Source organism: Galeopterus variegatus, unplaced genomic scaffold (assembly GCF_000696425.1).
Source record: "Galeopterus variegatus unplaced genomic scaffold, G_variegatus-3.0.2 Scaffold7353, whole genome shotgun sequence".
NCBI classification, from domain to species: domain Eukaryota; kingdom Metazoa; phylum Chordata; class Mammalia; order Dermoptera; family Cynocephalidae; genus Galeopterus; species Galeopterus variegatus.
In genome coordinates, this window is record NW_007733464.1 from 57,676 (window position 1) to 80,099 (window position 22,424).

At 40.3% G+C, this 22,424-nt stretch overlaps 1 protein-coding gene across 1 annotated transcript; it reads right to left on the minus strand.

Annotated features, from left to right (window-relative positions):
- Positions 1 to 6,047: 6,047 nt before the first annotated feature.
- Positions 6,048 to 16,238, minus strand: LOC103607350 (gamma-aminobutyric acid receptor subunit gamma-3-like). Its single transcript, XM_008591865.1, has 4 exons — positions 16,162 to 16,238; positions 15,845 to 16,004; positions 15,089 to 15,148; positions 6,048 to 10,287 (listed from the first exon to the last, which is right to left on the minus strand). Exons 2-4 carry the CDS (start codon positions 15,956 to 15,958, stop codon positions 10,006 to 10,008), a joined length of 456 nt encoding a protein of 151 aa, XP_008590087.1. The 5' UTR covers positions 15,959 to 16,004; positions 16,162 to 16,238; the 3' UTR covers positions 6,048 to 10,005.
- Positions 16,239 to 22,424: the final 6,186 nt, after the last annotated feature.

The window sequence follows — 22,424 nt, forward strand, 5'->3', positions numbered from 1 at the left end:
TGCCATATTAAGAGAATTGTCACTGAACTATGCACTACAATATGTGTTTTGAAGACACTGGTAGTGTGTAGCACCCAAGCACAGGAGTTTTGAAGTGTTTGAAGTTATGTTTCCAACGTTTCAATCCTTTTTTCTGGATTTTGCTAGGTCTATAATGTTGGACAAGCCTCAGCTTTCTCATCAATAAAATGGTGACAAAATAAGCACTTCCTTCATCAGGTACTTTAAAGACGGAGTGATTGGACGTGTGCATAGTCAGTCCCCAGTCAACCTCAGCTGTTATTATAATTTATCTCTGGAGGGGCCCATAGCTCTGATCACAGGTTCTTTTCCAAATAAGTGTGGGTTTAAATTAATCGAACAGTCACTCTTTGCCATATTAAGAGAATTGTCACTGAACTATGCACTACAATATGTGTTTTGAAGACACTGGCAGTGTGTAGCACCCAAGCACAGGAATTTTGAAGTGTTTGAAGTTATGTTTCCAACGTTTCAATCCTTTTTTCTGGATTTTGCTAGGTCTATAATGTTGGACAAGCCTCAGCTTTCTCATCAATAAAATGGTGACAAAATAAGCACTTCCTTCATCAGGTACTTTAAAGACGGAGTGATTGGACGTGTGCATAGTCAGTCCCCAGTCAACCTCAGCTGTTGTTATAATTTATCTCTGGAGGGGCCCATAGCTCTGATCACAGACCAGTGGGGACGTGCCAGCTCTAGAAAGAGGAGGGGATTAACGAGCCCGAAACATTCCCCAGTTCAAACACAGATTGAAGGAATTCAAGAAGAAATTGCGGAGAACTCCAAAATAGACACCTCCCAGCGGTGCAGCCGATGTCCGAAAGCACAGAGTGTGTGGGAAGCGGCCTGCTCCGGCTGGGGGTCCTCCAGCAGCGGAGTCGGGGACCTCCTGACCCCCACCCAACCCCGCTCCCCAGGCAGCGCCCCTCCAGGAGGGCGGGCTCCGGGGCCGAAGACGGCATAGGTGAGCTAGGGGACTGGAGTAGCTCGTTTTCAGCAAAACGTGTTCAAGAAGACCAAAGGGCAGCAGCACATACGGTCTTGTGACGTCTCCGGGCTGTGGTTTCGGGGTGACTGGGAAGGCGTGACCCCAGTTTCAGGGGGACCACGCCGCCTTTTCCGGCAGCAGCTGCTCGGACTCTGGGCAGCCAGCCCTCGGCTCCCAGTGCGTTGGTGGTGAAGGGGCGGGGGCCCGGGACCCTGCCCCCGCTAGTTAACCCATTCCCGAGCTGCAGGTGAGGCCCCGGCGCTGGCACCTGCCACCTTGGCTTGCCTGGAGCCGAGGTCTCCTGCTCTCCAGGGTTGGGTTGAGGGTCTCTGTTCCCGGGCTTTTGGAAACTGGCCACTTGTAACCTTTCTGCTGGGAAAAAAAAAAAAAAAGACCCTCCTCCCCATTTGCGCACTCTGCCCCCGGGTCGGGCTTCCCGGAGGCGACCACCCGAAGGGGGCTCCAGGCAGGGAGGGCTCCTTGCAGATCTGTGCCCTCGACCCCGGCCCGCGCTCTCCTGGTCGGCCACCCAAACCAGAAAGATCTCCACTTCTGGCTCAAGTACTTCTGACAACATGTGCATTTATTAGAAATACAAACGTAGGAATCCAAATACAAATACAGAGGGTGGCCCAGCCACGAGGCCCAGCTGGCTCTGGGCAGGGTGCGGCCCGGGGGCGCGGCGGGGACGGACGCGCAAAGCGGGGCGCGACGCCGCCCGTGTCGCCAAGGCACGTCGGGCGCTAGTGCGCCCTCATTTCACTAGGACACCACGAGCGCACGGACAGCGGGAGTCACGTCTTCTGTGTAGGGGAGGAGGACGGCGGGACCTCGGAACAGCCCGGTATGGCCTGACCACCCTAAGTCAGGGCCTCCAAGCCCTTGCAGGACGACAGGGGAACAGAGGCTATTGGAGGCCACTTGGGGAGGGTGGGGACCCTGTCCGACCTCTGCCCGCTTGCTTGGTGAAGGGCGGGCGCAAGCACGTGGGCAGGGTGGGACCCCTCGGGGCCAAGCGCATCTGCACCGGGCGCTCACAGCTGATTCCAAGATGCTCTCAGGTTCTGGAATCCCTCCACCTTCTTTCCACCCGGCAGTGGCTTCCCAGGCAGGAAGGATTCCATCCAAACAGAGCGGACAGACCGCACCTCTTTACCATCCCTTTCTGCCTGGGGCATCTCATAGTTTTGCTTTCCACACAAGCTTCGCAAAGAGAGGACCCTCAGAACACTATGGCTAATTCCCACGTGTTGCCCCGTTCAAGCCAGATCTGAGGCTTTCCTGTGTTGTCTGTGAATGCAGGTTCCTAAACAAGCGTGGTGATGGTTCTTTGCCATCTGAGTCTTTAGAACAACTTTTAGCTTATCAGATAAACTTGACCACAATGCACAAATGATCAAGGAATCGCTCAGATGTGCACCCAAGTGAAAATAGTGATGCTCAAGTGCTCTCCAAAGGAGGGAGTCTTATTTGGACTCCAGACTGACTTCTGATTAGGCATTTAAGCTAGTTATTTGTTTATTTATTTTAAGAAAGGATATGATTACATATTTTAAGGAAATACAAAGATCTCTCTCTCTCTCTCTTTCCCCCTTCCTCTCCTTTTTATCTTAACCAGAGGCTTACTAAGCTAATGTGCTATCACTAGGAAACTGTGCTCCTTTCTACTTGTTTCAACTAAATCTGGGGTGATGGACAGAGTAATACACACATCAATAGGTTGTTCTACTTTTACCACTGTACGTACAGACACAAAAGCACACATCATTGCATGTAAACACAAGATGGCCCTTGCTCCTAAGAAGACACAGGTCCAGTCCCTGAAAATTGTTCTTCTCCCATAATCTTTCATAGACAATGCGCTCATGAAAAATGAGCCCTTTGCTCAGTCCAGGACCTGCTCATAAAGAAAAACATATCATGTCATTGTACAAACACATTAGCATGTAAACATTATTCACTAGCACAGAATTAGCCAATCTGAAGGTCAAGAATGATTAAAGTGTCTTTGAGAATGTTTTGATAAAATATTCTAAAAAGAGACAACATACTAGTAAGTAATATAAGTATCACTAAGAGATTTTGCCTGTGTCTATTTCCATTCAAAGTAATAATGCCAAGAGAAATTAGGGAGAACCAAAGCCTAGACCCAAATTGTATGATAAGAAACATGGGGAATTTGCAGTTTCCAGGGATGCATCCATTTTAGGGAAAAGAAATGGTTATTAGCCAATTCAAATGTTATCTTCAAGAAATGGAATAAAAGCCAAATGAGTGAAAAATGAAAAAGAAAAATGAAAGCAACCAGATAAAAATTGGGTGGAACGTTCTCCTAAATGGTAATTCCAAATTCCGATTGAGTCAGGGTGGACAGACAGGACTGCTGGGGAAGAGAGTTCTGAAAATGTATCAGGCAAGCAAACTTTTGGACTATGGTCTGTGTATTTAATATTCAAACTGAAATTAAACTTTTCCATTTTTTTCATTAGTTATGTTATAATTTGTAAAAGATATTAAACTTTTGTGTTAAATCAGTAGCTAAGAGCTAGTATAAAACACAGAAAGAGTGCAACAATGATGGTGATGCTGGTGGTGATGTACCATCAAATCCAGCTGACAATTTGAAATTTTAGACAGCAAGATATGTGCTGTTTCTACCACATGACTTATCTTAATTGCACTGAAAGTCACTTAAGAATGTATTTTTTTTTTTTTTTTTTCTCTTTTGCTTCTAAGGCAACCCTGGAAGTGCATGGACCCAGTGAGTGCGCAGGTTAATGGGCGGGTTGCCTGTGAGGACTGGGTGTTGTGGCCCTATCCAGTGACTGTGCACGGGACCGTTGTTCACTGACAACATCGACCAAAAGCTCTTCCTGTTACAAACATCAACTATATTTGATAAAAACCTGCTCTAATAAATACCAACCAAATCAAAGCCCTCACCACTTATTCCTGAAAATCAGAATCTGACAGTGGGTTAGTCTTCTACTTAATATGTTTCTAATGAATTTTCTATAAATCCGAAGTCGAACACTGTCCTTTAAAATAGATTGCCCGAGACTAGGGGATGAGCTTTGATTTCCATGACAGTGCTCTGGGCAGGAGCAGGCTCATCCTCCCATGCACATGTGCTCCTTAATCAAACTGTGGGACTCCCCAGGTCCCTGCGGCCATCCTGGAAGACTCTGCTCCTAGGAGCAACTCAGCCCACCCTGTCCAAGGCCTCCAGCCTCCTGCTTTGAAGCTCAGCAGTCTTAGGTGGAAAGGGGAGGCTGGGGGGACCTTTCCTCCCCTTGCCTTGCCTGTGAATGACCCCCCCCCCCACTTACTGCCATCCATCCTGATTATCACATTGCTCGTGAAGTGACAGCCTAGCCAAAGGGTCCAAAGGTTATTTTTCCACAGGTGATTTGGGAGAACACTTGACAAACTGCTGTGTTATTGGAAAAATATTTGATGGAAAATGGGTACCTTAATCCCTTTGTGAAAAAGTGGTTACTGGCAATATTGTCATTTTGAGAAGACTGACATCTTAGGAGCTGAAATAACTGTGCTACAGGCTTCTGATCTAAGAAATATCTATTTAAGAAAATACAAATTGGATGTGTTATGTACATAAACGTCATTCACTAGGATGGGACTTCACTATGTGAGGCGACCAGGAGAAATCTGGGTCTGAGACTGTCACAGGAAATGTAAATGTTACTTTGTTGGGAAAAACAAGGAATCTTAAATAACTAGGAAAAAAAATAAAAAGGAAAATATAGCAGCTTCCTGTTCAATCTGGGGATTTCATTATTGGCAATCAATGTTCTTTCCAGTATGTTGTTCAATTTAAGCTGATCAGCAGACACAGAGGCGCTTCCTTCCCCGCAGGAACCATCACCGTCCTCATGTCACTTGCCTGCTCACTGGGCTCTAAAACCTTGTTTGCAAACGTGAAAATAAAGTGCTGAAACAGGTTGTCTGGACAGCTCAAGCAAAGCACTGACATTTGCCTCAATTACCTGAATGCTACATTCAAACTGTGTTTGTTTTGGGTGTGGGGTGTGTGTGTGTGTGTGTGTGTGAGAGAGAGAGAGAGAGAGAGAGAGAGAGAGAGAGAGAGAGAGAGAATGTGTGTTTTTCTGCCTAATTATTTCTAGCTCATGTTCCTGGGTAACATAATCTGAAAAACCTACTTGGTTACCTCAAAAATGGAAAACTTCTTAGTGACAGATTGTTAAACTAATTTTTTAGCTCTGATTCATTTAAACTGGTTTAAAATTTCACTTTTATGTAAGCAGAGTAGTAAGAGGTTTAAGGGGTTTATTGACAACATTAAAAATCAAAGCGTTCAACTAGAGGACACTTTGAAAATAAGTATATAAAAGTAAACATTCTCCTTGTTGGCCTTAATAGAACTAGACCAGTCTTATATCCTGGAATTGCTAGCTTATAATAAAAAGAAATTTTAAAAGGAGGAGTGGAAATGTCCTAATCTCTTATCTTCAAAACTACCAGACATTAAAAAGAAATAAAGACAAATTTTTATTCCAGAGAGAACAAATGGCTGAGTTGTTATCCTGTCATCTTAAGACGCACATGTTTTTTCCCTATAATGATAGAGATCTATTTTGATAATAAAAGGTAAGTCAGCGAGCGATCACAGGTGGAGCCTGTCATTTATCCTGAGCTGCTGTTCTTGATTCTTGGGATGTGACTGTGTGGAGAACACAGACGTGAAGGTACCGCTATGCTGTTTGAACCTGAACTTTTCCTACAGGCCAATTTGAGAAAAAGAAGTATGCACAGACTATGCACTTCCTCAGTTTGGAGCAATTTGAGGGGTGCTCAACAAAAAATTGTGAATTTACAATGTATTCACAATCTGGTTCTTTCCCCCTAATTTCCAGACACCTTTCTGAAGATTTTTTATATTTATATTTTTATTTCTTTTAGCAGCTGGCCAGTATGGGGATCAGAACCCCTGTTATAACACCATGCTCTAACCAACAGAGCTAACCAGCCAGCTCCCCCAATTTTTCCTTTATTTTTATTTTTTTGTGGCTCATGAATATTTTTTAAATGATAGTGTTCTGAAGCCCAAGATGGACAGTGTTTTAGTACAAATGGAGCTTAACATTTCAATATATATTTACATCAGATTAGGTTTATCCCAAGTCATTACAGAAACTGAAGATGAAATTTCATATGTATTACAGTTTATAAACTCTCATAAAAAGCACTCAAAAACAGTTGCAAGAGCACGAAGTGAATTCTAAATTTTTTGTGCCTTAAGAGCATTGAACTGATACAGTGATAAGTTTAATGGTTGGAGACCAGTTATAATTCTTCAAGTCTCAAAGGATATCACAGAAAGTTTCCATTTTGGCAGCCAAGATTAAAATGATTAAGGAGAAGAGGTTTTGCTTGTTTTATGTTCTAGCCCTTTAGATAAAGAGTGGCCCATTGTTTCCTAGTGGTGGCAAGCATCAGTCAATGAAAAATGCGGTTACAGGTCCCCTCTCCTGTTGCTTCCAGAGCCTGGTATTTTGCAGAGCAGCAAAACAAAATGCCTAAAAACCTGTTCTTACTGCAGCAAGCCATCCCAAGGCAAGGTGGCCTGGCATGCAGGTTCTGTATGGACACTCATATCCCATCACAAGGACTATGTTGCTGACTTTCAGGTTGGCCCTAATTTTCCTTATGTAGCATGAAAATGCTTTGCTGTAGAGGATAAGCATTTCCTCAATTGAAGAATACACAAAAACTTTGTACTTAACTGATTTTATATAAAACTAAGGATAAGACTGTTAGGCATATAAAGAAATAAAATCCTATTTCCATCCATTCATTGAAAATAAGTAAAACTTGAAATATAGCTGATTGCAGGAGATGGATAATCTTGCAAGATGTGTATTATTTAAGCTTTTTGTTTTGTTTTAAGGCATATTTTGGGTATGTTGGGGGCAGTATTGGCTGGGTCCAGAGTAAAGTATATTAACATTGTCCTTCTCTGTTCAGTATTGGGGGAGTCTGCTCTGGTTGGTGTTGGGACTTTGCAGAAGCTAAAACTTTCTGGGCACCGAAGAGGCATTTTGCTCTACTTCCATTAACGTGAAATGCCTTTTTTTCTCTTTTCCCCTCACCCAGGATGCAGCTTAAAAGAAAGCGGACACAGTTTTAAGTATGATCCAATCCATAGTTGTCAGAAATTTGGAATCCTTTTCAAAATATGGAACCATCATCTCCTGGATTTAGTGTATTTTTGAAACACAGTAGCACCTTTGGAATGCAGATCACTCAGACAACTTCCACCAAAGATAGTTCCCAATTCTCCACACAAAGTAAGCTGGGCAGAGCTGTGCCCCCACATATGCCTCATCACCAAGCACACTGGAAAAGGAGGTCTTTCAATTAAAGAGGGATGAACTTCCCTCAGCCCTCGCCCCGTGCCCCTCCTCTTCCTTCCTCCACAAAGGAAACACAAACATGCTTTAAAAAGCCCCTGACTGCTGCACCTTAGTGAGGTGCACACGTCTCTCCTGTATTGTGGACTGAAAGGCTCATCTCAGGAGTTAAGATCGATATGAAGAACTTGAATTTCACAAGCCTGCAGAGAAACAGGCATTGGGGTGCTCTATGGGAGTGTTTTAGTGTTTTTTAGTAAGCCTAGTGGCTCAACTGCTATAGATGCTTGAATCTATTTTATGCTCTATTAGTGAACATCCATCAGATTCTCTTGAGATGAAGGTTCTCCTTCATAGGAAAGGAACCATGAACTACAGTGTTATTATCAGGAGGACAGCTGAGTTTGGGAAGAAGAGAATGGGTGGATTCAGAAAACAGAGGTTACTGGTACACTTATCCTATAAGTAATGTTTCATGAGAGCTGCTAAAGCTATTCAAATATTGAGTGGTTTTGAAACAAGAGGCATTGGTAAAATTCTTTTTAAGGTAAAATTGGACCAAATCTATGTTATAAAAATGTCTTTTAAATTATTTCCTTTTAAGAATTTTACTAGAAAATTCAGTTCTCTCCAGAACTTCTTTTACAATGTAACAGGTTGAGATTTTCATATTACTAGAAATGATCAATTCATAAAGTTGGAAATTGTGTTTGAAGAAGACAGCCCTTGGGTCACCTGCCTGGCTCAGTGCCGGGGTTTGGGGTTCCTTTGGTCAGGTACCTCCAGGGTCTCTCTGCCTCGGGTAGGAGGGATTGTTTCTGCATGAGAGACAGAACTAGGATACTAGTAAGTGAACTTCTCCAATAGAGGAGAAATTTCATTTAAGCCGATATTTTCAACCTATTTCTCCACAAATATTATTTTATTTTTTAAATTGAATTTGCTAAGTAGAAGCCAATTGGCTTGTGGCTTACATAGCACCTATCAAACCAAAGGCAGAGAGTTGATAGGACAGAAAAAAATGGGTTTGAGTGTCTCACATCATACAGACTTACTTGCTCCTTGAAAACTGAGTGATTATATATGTGTATCTTTGCATTCATTTGATATGTAACAATGTTAATAAGAATTAGACATATCTAATTTCATTTTTCTGGTCTCTTCTACTCCCATCCCCTTCTGTGTCTGGTATACGTCTAATAAAATGTGTGAAATCAGTACTTTTATATACTTTCTCTGCATAATGTTTTACTTTTTTCTGAGTAATAACAGTATGCACAGAAGATAATTTAAAAATGTATGCTTTCCAATAAAATGAATTGTTTTATGTGTGGAAAAATGAAAAGCACAGAGATTCTGGTACCAAAATTTTAATAATGCTAAAGCATTATTAAATAACTGGTAGGACTTTTTTTCTCCCTATTGATGGTGTGAAGCCTCAAGAGAGTCTTACGAAGTACATAGTGGCATCCAGTTATAACAAATAACTAATAGCAAGAAGGAAACTGGCTTGTGTTATAAAAATATCAAAGGAGTGGTGATTTGGGGGGAATTTTTCTTTGGGATTTTGCTATGTATCCATATTTCAAAGTATAAAATATTTTTTGTTCATCAAAATATACAATTGATGATCACTATTATTCATTTTTTTGCATTTAAAGTTGGTTTGACTGGAAAATTAATATTTACTAAGATATTTTTAGAACTCTATATTTCTTTCACACTCTGGAATATGTTTTCAAGACAAAAGCTTGTGCATGCTATATACCTGTCTTTGCAAGATGAAGACAATTACTAAATCCATAATAATATAACGTAAGCTAGACACATACTCCAGGATTAGCCTTGGGCTAGCAAAATAGAGCTCTTAAGGTGAAATGTTGAATTCAAGTTGAACTAGTCTAAGAACCCTCTCAGTAGTTTAGAATAAAGTAACAACCTCCTAATGTTCAGAGCTAATCAACATCTGACATCAGCAATGTGAGAATTTTGGAAATCATACTTTTTCCTCAAATGGGAACTGTGGAGGGCAAGAGGCACTCTTCCTAGGCCCTGGTGAGTTTTCAGGTGAAGGATGCTGGCCACGGAGAGAGGAAACTGGGATGGAGATTGGCTGCAGTTTATACTTGAACTCAGGTGTCCTGTGGGCACGGGGTGACCCAGCACGAGTGTGTCTTGGCCGGGAGTGACTCGTGCACGTGGGGGCTGTAAAGGAGAGCTGAATCGGGGGAGGGGACTGAGACAACTTCTCAGATATCTGCTTGCGTGTTATACAGATATCTTTGCAGGGGTTATCAGCAGCTGCTTCCACTATCCAAAAACCATTCATAAATATCACCAAGCTATGGATTCAGTAAGGGATTAGCAAGAATATCACTTTAAAATTGAATCAACGTGTGTGTGTGTGCGCGTGCGCGCGCGTGAGAAATACATGATAGAAATATTTGCCAGATACTTCCTGCACTGCTGAAAGGTAATTTATAATTTAAGATAAACTGAGCAGTGTTTTTCCTTCCTAGTCGCGACGGGTCACTACTGGTCTGGGGATGGTGTAAGGTAAAGAGCGTGAACCAAATGCTCTTCACTAGTCACTACAAGCAACACTCAGAGATACAGGTATCCGACCCAATAGACCAGGTTAAAGAGCAGGAATGACGTAGGGAAAAAGACCCGGGAGTACGAGTCCAGCTCCAAGATGTCTATGTGAATGCGTCCCTTTCTCCAGGACCCCGATTTACATTCTTCATAGCAGCAGAAGAAGCTCTGGCAGTCCTTGCCATCCAGACACTCATAGACACAGGTTTCTTCAAACTCCTGCCAGTACACGGAGTTGTTTAAAGTGATCATCGCAGGTGGGGGTGGCCTCATATCGAGGAGAGAGTAGTTCTGCAGGCAATAAGAACGACACAACAATCACCATGAAATGCAATAAAAACAACCGGAGGTATATGAAGCAATAGATACATATTATGTCTGCTGCTGGGTAAAGAAGAACGGAGGTGCCCATCCCCCACATTCCCCTAGCACTGAAGAGTACTAGTCCTTTCAGTCTTTATGCAAGAAAAATTGCATTGCACTTACAGCACATGTACTTCCCAGACTCTTGGTAAGGAAGGTTGAGCTTGTTTTCAAATGTGTAGTAGCCATTCTAAGTCCCCACAGATATGTACAATCAATTATGTTTCAATAAAAATAAAATGAAATAAAAGTGAAATAAATTAGCCCCTTATCTCTAAGCAGTTTACAGGAAGTAGAGGCTTGAAAACAATTATCTAATTAATTCAGTTAGGGAAAATATGCGTACTTTTCCTCGATGTCTAAAATCAAAGTTGTTTGGATTAGTTCTAAATTGGCTAGAGTTGCTTCATTTCTCCTTACGTTATTTTTATATATATTTTTGTAACATTATATTTTTATATGTAACCCAAGCTGATGCACTAAAAAGAAAGTTGCAGAAATATTTGCATGGACATGGAAAGATGTTCATAAGAGCCTGTTACATTTTTATAAAAGGAGGTCTCATTTTTGCATAATATATCTATATCTATCCCAGTATGTTAGTATATGTGATAGGAGAGTATGTTGTATGTACACTTAGAAATCTGGAGAGGTTGGGCCGGCCCGGTGGCGCACTGCTACAGTGTGCCGCTTGAGAGCGCGGCGGCGCTCCCGCGAGGGTTCGGATCCCACATACAGACCGGCCGCTCGCTGGCTGAGCGAGGTGCGGGCGCAACACCGAGGGATGTGATCCTGTTGCCGGTCCCGGTCCGGTACGGGCGCGACACTGAGGGTTGCGATCCGTTGCCGGTCACGAAAAAAGACAAAAAGGAAAAAAAGAAAAAAAGAAATCTGGAGAGGTAGTAATGGTGGTTATGGGGTGGGTAGGATATATGTAATTCTTTCTGCTTATCTACACTTTCTGATTTATCAAATTGTTAAAATTAGTACTACAATTCATGCTTGTCTGCAAAACCTGGAAGTAACATAGAGCATAATAAAAAGCACGTGTTCCTCTGTGCTGCCAGCTGTCCCACACCATACCCTACCTCCTGAAATCCCACCTTTTTTTTTTTCCAGAGGTGACCTTTTTTTGATGTGCTAACAAATATTATCTATGTCTCTTGCACAAATACTTGTATGTAGGAGTTTGTTAACATAGTAGGATTATGCTTGAATTGCCATTTTAATTTATCATAAATATTTTCCCATGTAAGTGTATTTCTGTTTAGTAGGTGAACTTTCATACTTCATGCAATAAGAATGTATTGCTTTTATAGAAGAAAGTAAAAATAAAATAAACTTCATAACAAAAAAGTCCCTATTCTGCCTGTTTTTCTGTTGATTTGTAGCAGATACGTACATATTATATATTTATCCTTCAATGTTAAATAGTACATGTAGTACTAATAGTGTGGAGAGATAGAGATGGTATTTTTTAAAAATAAGTAAATAGAAAAAATTTGGTGTGTAGGAATAATGAGATCACCTTCTTGTTCCAGGCAATTCAGGTAAAAATGAGCTTTCGGTGTGAGGTGGCTGGACACTCCTTGTCATCTCAAGAATGACGATCAAACATGTTTATGATTGGAATGTCTTCCTTTCTGCTACCCAGGCTCTACTCCTGACGTGGAAAGTCAGTGTGGGCAGAGAAAGGAGAGAGAATGACTTACTCTTCTCCCACAAATGACAGGAATAATTCCTCACCTTGGACAGTGGCTTCAGATAGACTTGTCAATTCTTTAGACAGTTGCTCGTCCCAATAACTATGAACTATGTGTTACACTGGATTCTGCTAAGAGAATACATTTCTAAATTTGACCAAATGATGGAAGAGAATTAAAAAGCATAGTATTTGCCTTTCTGCTTTAGTTTTATTTGTGTTGGTTGACCTGAGACAGGCATGTCAGAGGCAACCTGGGAAGGTGTTGTCAAGGGAGAGGTGGACGTGGACCCCCATTTCTCAGCTGGCAGGCTGCCTCATTCCTTTACCCAGGAATGGCACAGTTCTGGGAAAGAGGCCATTGAGAATTCATTAGAAAGCATCATGAGAATCTCTTATATTTTTACCAAAAACTATGATTTCTAGGAAACACGGTACCCCTTTCCTTCTACATTTGGATCTTAGTTTGATTGGACATGTTCATGGCTGTGTGGAGTCATAAGCCACAGGAGGAGGTGGAAGGGTCAGTACTTGTAGCCTTTTGGCACATCCTTGTGAATGGAAAGCATCTGTGTGTGAGGAATGACCTGAAGCAGGATGCTCTGGGCCACATATTCACTGAGCATTGCCTATTCCTCACATGCCTCTGGCCATCCATCTCTGCTCCAGGCACGGCCACGCTGTGCAGCTGTCTGACGTCCTCCACCAGTCTGGTGAATGGGAAGACATGGAATTCCCTCTGTCCCTACAGCTCTAATGTGGATGCATCTCCTCTACAGAATGGTTCTTAAACCTGAATAGGTGTAAATATCACCAGGAGGTTCGCTGAAACAAAGCAGATTCCTGCATTTACGCTACTGCACTTGAGGACTCTGCATCTTTTTTGACAAGCTCCAGTTGGAAAAGTCTGCCTTTATTAAATAACAATTGCATTAAATGTCTTCCTACATGTGTACTTCGACGATGTTCAGCCAGATCTTCATCCATTCATTTCATCAATCTCATGTATCTGTGTAATCCCTTACTATGTGGAGTGAACTGTGGGCCACAGGAGACACGGAGGAGAAGCCTGGCCGTTACAAGGCCGGGCAGCCCCAAAGGAGGATGCTGACTCAGACTGGGCACCAGGAGGCTCTGCAGGGACGGGTCAGCCCAGAGATCTAAAGGGTGATTTCAGGAGGCTGTGGGCAAAGAAGTAGTAAGGTTTCCGGGGGCAAGAGAAACCTTCATTTCACTTGTTAGGTAACAAAAAACCCATAGCCACTGAAACACATAGAAACTCAATACAATATTTAAGACAGCTCTATTTATGTCTTTACAGCTCAATGTTTTACAATGAAACTAATTCCATTTTACAAGACCGAAATAAAACTTTACCTCTTTTTTAAAAAAATTAAATTTTCTCTTAGTTTTTTGGAAATTTCTTTTCTCTCTGTGTTAAAGGATGTGTTGTTTATTTTGGCACTATCGTTTTACATCAAAGATGTCAATATTTCTTTCCCTCAACTCCCAGCTGCTGCTGTGTGTGATAACAGGCTCCTCTGTTTTTCAGCACCCCCTTCTGCAATGTTTCAGTCTGAGGCAATTTGGAAGCATTTTTTGGCAAAATCTGTATGTTAATTGTGGATTTCCACAGACATAAAGTGGCTTGCCTGCTAACCTGTCAGAACTACAATGACACACACTTGCAAAGTGTAGATAACTATAGAGTCTGTTTATGCATACAGGCTGAAATGCACTAAATATAAGGTATTGATTGACACTTAGAAAACCACCTGTGCTTTATGAGTGGGCATAAAGCATTCGGTGTAATTAATAAATTGATATGTATAAAAGGAATAAAAGTCATGATTATATATAAAAGTTGTCATATGATAAAAGTAGTAGTCCACATCAGTGATTTAAAGATGAATTTTTCAATTTTTCTATAAAGCTAGATTCTTACCTCAAGCTATATTCTAAAAATTCAGATATGTTAATAATTAAATGTAACAAATTTGTTTTACAATACCAATACAATATGTAATACAACATACATAATATATAACATATAAGTAACTGGCAGATTGCTACTTTAAAATACTAATAGAAGTCAAAAGATATTAAAAAGTAACTCACAAAAAACAGAAATGCAAATAAAAAAACAGTAAAAAAGATTCAATTGGTCATAATTAAAGAAATGCCAATTGGAACAGTTTGCAGGTGCCATTTCTGTTTGGCTGACAGATGGAATGCAAGCAGAGTTTGGGGAGGTGGTGTCCTCTTCTGCTAGTGCAGCTGATGGAATGCCATTGGACAGAGACCATGCAACGCTCTAGCCCTGCCATTCTGCTTCTAGGAATTTATAACTAAATAAATAGTCACAGGTGTATACAGAATGGCAGCGATAAAATGTGTATGTAAGTAAAAAGGTGTGGATAGGCTCAGTATCCAGTCACAACTGCATGTGCATCAATCACGAGCATATGATGCAATTGTTAAAATGACCATATAACAATATTTATGGCACAGAAACTTAAGGGCATATAGCTGACCCTTGAACAATTCAGGGACTGGGGGTGTTGACTCCCTGCACAGTTGAAAATCAACCTATAACTGACTGACCATATAACAATATTTATGGCACAGAAACTTAAGGGCATATAGCTGACCCTTGAACAATTTAGGGACTGGGGGTGTTGACTCCCTGCACAGTTGAAAATCAACCTGCACAGTTGAAAATCAACTCCCTGCACAGTTGAAAATCAACCTATAACTGACTCCCCAACCACTTAACTACTAATAGCCTACTGCTGATTGGAAGTCTTACCAATAACATAAACAGTCAATTAACACATATTTTGTATTTTATATGTATTATACAATAAAATAAGCTAGTAAAATAAAAATGCTATTAAGAAAATCATAAGAGAAAATACATTTACGGTACTATACAGTATTTATTGAAAAAAATCCACATAAGTGGACCTGTGCAGTTGAAACCTGTGCTGTTCTCAGAAACATCGGCACCTGTAATGCTATACATACGGAAGGGGCTTGCAGGCCTATTCGCTCATGAATCCATCTTGAGGAATCTGGATGTAACAACTACAAGAAAAGAAGAAAAAAATAATTAGAAAACTTTTGTGGAACTCTGCATTCCAGATCACCCTCCTTTAAGGTAAGCCTAACCCATCCATGTGGCCGGTAGGAAAAGCCGGAGGTGCTCGAGGGTCACATTCTCACCTTCAGAGTCCTTGTCCGGCTGTTTAAAGTCCTGTTGGGTTAGCTTTTTCTGCCTCCCGAGGCCCGGCCCTCCCTCACCTACGCGGCCCTCACCTGCCTGGCCCTCACCTGCGCTGCCCTCACCTGGGCGGCCCTCACCTGCGCGGCCCTCACCTGCACAGCCCTCACCTGCCTGGCCCTCACCTGCGCGGCCCTCACCTGCACAGCCCTCACCTGCCTGGCCCTCACCTGCGCGGCCCTCACCTGCACAGCCCTCACCTGCCTGGCCCTCACCTGCGCGGCCCTCACCTGCACAGCCCTCACCTGCCTGGCCCTCACCTGCGCGGCCCTCACCTGCACAGCCCTCACCTGCCTGGCCCTCACCTGCGCGGCCCTCACCTGCACAGCCCTCACCTGCCTGGCCCTCACCTGCGCGGCCCTCACCTGCACAGCCCTCACCTGCCTGGCCCTCACCTGCGCGGCCCTCACCTGCACAGCCCTCACCTGCCTGGCCCTCACCTGCGCGGCCCTCACCTGCACAGCCCTCACCTGCCTGGCCCTCACCTGCGCGGCCCTCACCTGCGCGGCCCTCCTGGCGGCCGGCTTCCTGCAGCTGGAGTAGTAGTTGAGGGCGGCGTACTCCATCAGCGCGGCGAAGACGAACAGGAAACACACGGTGACGAACAGGTCCATGGCCGTCACGTAGGACACGCGTGGCAAGGACTTCCTGGCTATGGTGCTGAGAGTGGTCATGGTCAGGACCGTGGTGATGCCTGCGCGGGGACAGCGGTCACGGTGCGGAAGGACGCGGCACGGAACAACCACACCCCTCCCCCAACGTGGCTGTCACCTGACCCCCCCCCCGAGTCGCATACTTAATGTGATGTTACTCTTACTTTTAATGTCTATATAATGTCGTTAGCAATGTTTCCACGAAACTTCTTATCACAGTTCAAAATAACGTCAAAACACCTGAATCCAGTAGGCACCTTTCAAGTGACAAAGTAACTCTCTCCTGTTTGATATCTTGTCTTTTGCATACTCTTCCAAGGACACAGTTTGCGGCCTCACGTATCGCGTCCGTGCTGGTCCCCATCTCACTTCTCCTCTGTCCAGGTAAACCCTTTTCTTTCTCACGTCTCCCACCCGCTCCCATCTGCAGACTCCCCCGCTGGTGAGGACAGGCCGCAGGCAGAGCAGAGGACGCCCGCCCGCCCCGCTTCCCGAATAGACTGTGTGATCAAGGAAATGACTGTGTCTGCTCCTCCATGTTTGCCTGTCACCCAGTATGGTGGCTAGCACATTTTACCCATTCAAATGAATGTTTTGCCTGAAACGAACTAATTAATTGACAATACTCAACACTGCTTTCACACACACAATGCAGTGCCCTGGAGGATTCGAATTGTTGCTGCATCAATAGTTTGCTCCCTTGTATTGCTGAGTTCCAGGGTATGGGTGTACCACGGTTTCTCATTCACTCATTGAAGAGCATTTTGATTGTTTCCAGTTTTTGGCTATTACAAATAAAGCTTCCATGAAAATTCATGTCAACCCTCAAACATCATCATATTTATAGTGATTTGCTTGTAGACAGAACATAGTTGGGTCATGTTTTATTTCTTGTCCACTCTGCCAACTTCTGTTTTCTAATTGGTATATTCTGTCAATATTCTGTGATTTAATATAGTTATTAATATATGAGATGTAACTACTCCATTTTATTTTTTCCTGTTTGCTGTTTTTTCATGTCTTGTTTTCTTTTTCCTGCTTTCCTGTAAGTTACCTCAGCATTTAGAATTTGATCTTGATTTATCTACAGTGTTTTGAGTGTATCACCTTGCGTAGCCTTTCGAAGGGTTCTTCCAGTATGTTATGCAGACATGATTTATCACATGTTGACAACTTATGAGTTTGAATAACATGTAGAAACCTTACTGCCTTTTACTCTTCCCTGATTGTCATGTAATTGTCTAAGTATTTCCTTTAAATACTTTAAGAACTACAGCAGGCAACCATGATGTATAATTTAGAAAACTCAAGAGAAGAAAAGACTACTTACCCATATTTTCACTTTTTATATTGGTTTTTCTTCCTTCCTGTTGTTCAAAAATTTCTTCTCATCATTTTCTTTCCATTTCGAGAACTTCCTCTAGCTGGTATTATAGGGAGTAGTAGTAGTAAAATTTAGGGCAAATTCTCTTAGTTTTTCTTGTCTGAAAATGTCTGGATTTCTTCATTCCTGATGGATGTTCTTATTGGGTATAGAATTCTGGGCTGACAGTCCTTTCCATTCAGAACGTAAAAACTCGTGCGCTATTTTCTTCTTGCCTCGCTGGTTTGGAATGAGAAATCCACTGTCATTCAAGTTGTTTTCCTTCATAGGTAAGGTGCCATTTTTCTCTGCTGCTTTCAAGGCTTTTTCTATAGTTTTAAGAGTTTGATTACGATGTGTCTTAGCATTAAATTCTTTGTATTTATCCTGTTTGGGGTTTACTTCTTGAATCTGTAGATTTATGCCATTTGGAAAAATTGAGAAATTTTTAGCCATTATTTCTTTGAATACTTTTTTCAGTCCCACACTTTCTCTTCTCCTTCTGCAACTTCAATGACACGAATGTGATCTCACAGTTGCCTAAACTCAATTTATAGTTTTTCCAGTCTATTTTCTTTCTGTTACTCAGATTGGATAATTTTTATTGTTCTATCTTACAGTTCACTGATTCTTTCCTCTGTTCCCTCCATCCTTTTATTAAGCACATCCAGGGAGTTTTTTTCATTTGGGTACTGGATTCTTCGGTTCTAAAATTTCCATTTGGTTCTTCTTTATATGTTCTATTTCCATGCAGATGCTTTTTCTCACTTAGTTCAAGTGTGTTTGTAATTTTTCACTGAAGCATGTCTATGACTGCTACTTTAAAATTCCGGTCAGTCCCCCTGGGCTCCCCTGCCAGAATGAGGGGGGTGCCATGGGCCTCAACCATACCCCCACCTCCTTCCTCCTACTCCCACCCCATCCCCCTCCCCTTGCCTGTCTCCCCCTCTCCCCAACTGCTCTGCAACAATATCTATGATTGTAAATCAGAATGTAATCAGATTGTAATCAGAATGTAAAAGAATAAATAAATAAATAAATAAATTTTAAAAAGATAAAATTCTAGTCAGATAATTCTAACATCTGTCATCTCAATGTTGGCATTTTTCTGGTCTTGGTATGATGAGTGATATTTGATTATGTCCTGAACATTTCAGGTATTATTTTATGAGACTAAAAATCATATCATACAGTAAATTTTAAAAGTAGCCATCATTATAACATATTTAGAAAAAAAACCATTAAGACAAAGATTAATACATAAAATTAAAATTTCTGTGGAGCAAGCACATAAAAAAGAGGATGGAAGAGCTACACAGGGAAAATATATGTTTATTATATATAACCAACAAATCTTTGTGATTTTCATACTGTCTAATGATATAAATATCTATTTGTTCAAGTGCATTTTTGTCAAAAGCTTTATAATGCTCCTCACTGAAGATTCACTAGTGCTTTTTGTTTCTTGTCTGAAAAATCTTTAATTCAATATTAGAGTCCTAAATTTCCTTCTGAAAATTTTACATTTTTAGCTTTACCGTTTAAGTTATGATCCACTTCAAATTAATTTTATGTACGGTAGGAGGTAGATATTGAAGTTTGCATGATGTAATTATTAGGTGTAAGGTTCTATAATATCAAATATTTCAAAGACATTGATAGTGTTGTTCAGATCTTCTATTCCTTTACTAATTTTTTTTTTGTTGGCTTTAATAGCTTAAACAAGTAGACAAGTGTACTTGTTTGTGTACACTGCTGTTAGAAGTATATTGAAATTTCCAACTCCGTAGGTTTTAAAATTTATCTTTTTGTAATCTGTTTGCTCCTTTTAATATGAAGCTCTGATACTAGGCATAGAAAGATTTATGAATGTTTTGTCTTTCTGTTGAAATGATCCTTTGCCATTGTTATATGTTCCTGTTTATCTCTAATAGTCCTTTTTAGATTTTATTCTCATTTAGTATACCAGCTTCTTTACTATTCACATGTTGTCTTTTTCTATCCGTTTTGTTTCAAACTACCTGTGTCCTATATTTAAATTGTGCTTCCTTTTGTCAGCACATAGTTAGGTCTTAACATTTTATTCATTCTCACAATATCTACTTTTTAATTAGATTATAAGCTAGTTCATCTCCATGTAATGTAATTTTAATGGAAAGCCTTAGGTCTACTATCATGCTATTTTTCTATATGCTGCAGTTTTTCTCTTCATCTTCTTCTTTATTTGTTTGTTCATTCATTTCTCTATTCCTTTTTTCTTACTTTTTGGGGGGTTAAATACATTTTTTGTATTCCTTTTAATTACTACATTGAATTCTTAGATATGCTTTTTATTATGTTTTCATAATTTTCCCAAAGATTAGAATATTAATTCTTAACCTTGTCACAGTCTACTTAGAATTATTTTTGTACCACTCTCTCATTTTTGTAACACATTATCTCATAGCAATATATTTCCATATATCCCCTGTCCTCCTTGCTATTTATGGCCTATATTTTACTTCCTCCCATTTTATGAGCCACATCTTACAATACTATCATTTTGACTTTAAGGGGATAAAATAGAAAGCTAGCTTTTAATATTTATCACATATTTACCATATCTGTTGTTTTTCATTCTTTCTTGCAAATCTAATTTTCTATCTGGTTTATTTCCACTAGCCTAATTAGCTTGCTTTTTTATTTTTATTGTGGTTTCAGATATTCTGTGACAATTCTTACAGCTTTTGTTTGCCTAAAAATGTCTTTATTCCAACAAGATATTTGAAGTACACTTTTTCCGAATATAGAATTTTTAAATTTTTATTATTAGCATATTCATTATTACAAATTGTGATTTTTCTTTATGTCCTTTACCTGACCTATGACTTCCCCAACCCCCTCCCTCCTTCCTCCCATCTCTAGTGCCCTTGGGTTTGTTCTCTCCCTCTGAAAGTTCAACATATTGTGGTCCTTTCTTTTTTATCTCCCTCCCTCCCTCCCTCCCTCCCTCTATCCCTCCTTCCTTCTTTCTTTCTTAGCACCCAGTTATGAGTGAGAACATTCAGTATTTCTCTTTCCTTGTCTGGCTTATTTCACTTAACATAATTTTCTCCAGACTCATCCATGTTTCTACAAATGGTAGAATTTCATTCTTTATTATGGCAGAGTAGTATTCCATTGTGTATAGATACTACATTTTCCTTATCCAGTCATCTGTTGATGGACATGTAGGTTGGTTTCATATTTCGGTTACTGTAAATAGAGCTATGATGAACATGGGAGTGCAGTATCCTTTCAACATGATGATTTCCATTCCTTTGGATATGTACCCAGCAGTGGGATTGCTGGATTGTAGGGCAGTTGTATCTGTAGTTGTTTGAGGAATCTCCATACTGTTTTCCATCATGGCTGTGCTAATTTACAGTCCCACCAACAGTGTAGAAGAGTTCCCCTTTCCCCGCATTTGTTATTCTTGGTCTTTTTAATAATGGCCAGTCTAACTGGGGTGAGATGATATCTCAGGGTGGTTTTGTTTTGCATTTCCCTGATGATTACTGATCCTGAGCATTTTTTCACGTACCTGTTGACCATATGTATGTCTTCCTTTAAAAAATGTCTTCTCTTTAATTTTAGTACTTTAAAGATGGCAATTCATCACCTTCTGTTCTGCATTGTTGCAAAGGATGAGCTTTCAGTTATATTTTTGCTCCTCCACATATAACAGGACATTTTTGCTTAGCTACTTTGAAAAAATTTTTTAAAAAATTTTTGGTTTTAAACATTTGGACTATGATCAGTTTTATAAAATTTCTTTTGCTTGAATTTCACTAAGATGGTTGAATTTGTACATTGCCTTTTTCACCAAATTGAGAAATTTCTTAACCACATTTTCCACCAAATTGATAAATTTCTTAAGCACATTGCTTCAAAAATTATTGATCTCATTCTTTTTCTCTTCTCATTCTGAAATCTCAGTGACAATTATATTACACATATTCACATTGTATCATAGATCACTGATACTCTGTTTATTCTTTTTGAACTTTTTATTCCTGTGTTATTCAGATTAGATAAATATTATTTAATGGTCTTTAATTTTACATAACCTTTTTTCCCCTTCCATCTTCAATCTGTTCTTCAGACCATTTAGTGAATTTTTTAACAAAGATATTATACATTGTATTCTAGAGTTTTTTCCTTATGTATTTTCTCTGGTGAGATAACCCATTAAAGTCATATTTTCCTTTTAAGTCCTTGAACATTGTTGTAACAGCTGTTTTAAAGCCCATGTCTACTGACTCAACATTAGAGTTGTTTTCTTCTCTTACCTCTTTTTTTCTTCATCATGGGTCAAAATTTCCTGCTTAGAATGTTTAATAATTTCTTATTATATACTTAATATTGTGGGTGATATATTATAAAAAGTCTGAGCTATGTTATCTTTTAAAAAAGCATGTTAAATGCTTTCTTATGACAAACAGTTACTTCACCGATGGTTCTCTCCCTGATCTTGTTATTACTTGGATCGAGCTTTATTAAACGAAGTCTAGAGTACCCCATTATTTCTAGTCACAGCCTTTCTAGTGTTTCAACCAAACATCTTAGTGTTAATGAAGCTTCTTTACTTTTCTAGGCTGCGAATCTATTGTCTGATAGCACTGTGTAATTCTAGTATTTCTGTGCTCTTGCTGCCATGAGAGCTGTTTTTGTAGGACTTTCATAGTCTCAAGTCATGCAAACAGAACTATACATTATATTTTTTTGAAGTTGATCTTTAAACATCTTGTGTACAATGACACCTAAGATTTGGAACTGTGAGGTCATAACCCCCAAAGTAGTTACTAAATTTGTGTTAATCTTTGCCTGATGACTTACCAATTCTATCAAGTATTTTATATAAGCATGAAAACCTAGTATAGGCAGAGGATATTATAGGCTAGTTAATCTTTCTCAAACAGCGCTTTGTTATTGAACAAACATATAAAAACTTTTAAAAAAACAGAGAAAGCACAATGTAAATAAAAGAGATTTTGCAAGAATTTGAAATTGAGGCAGCTACCTCTTTTCTGAATAATTTTTTTT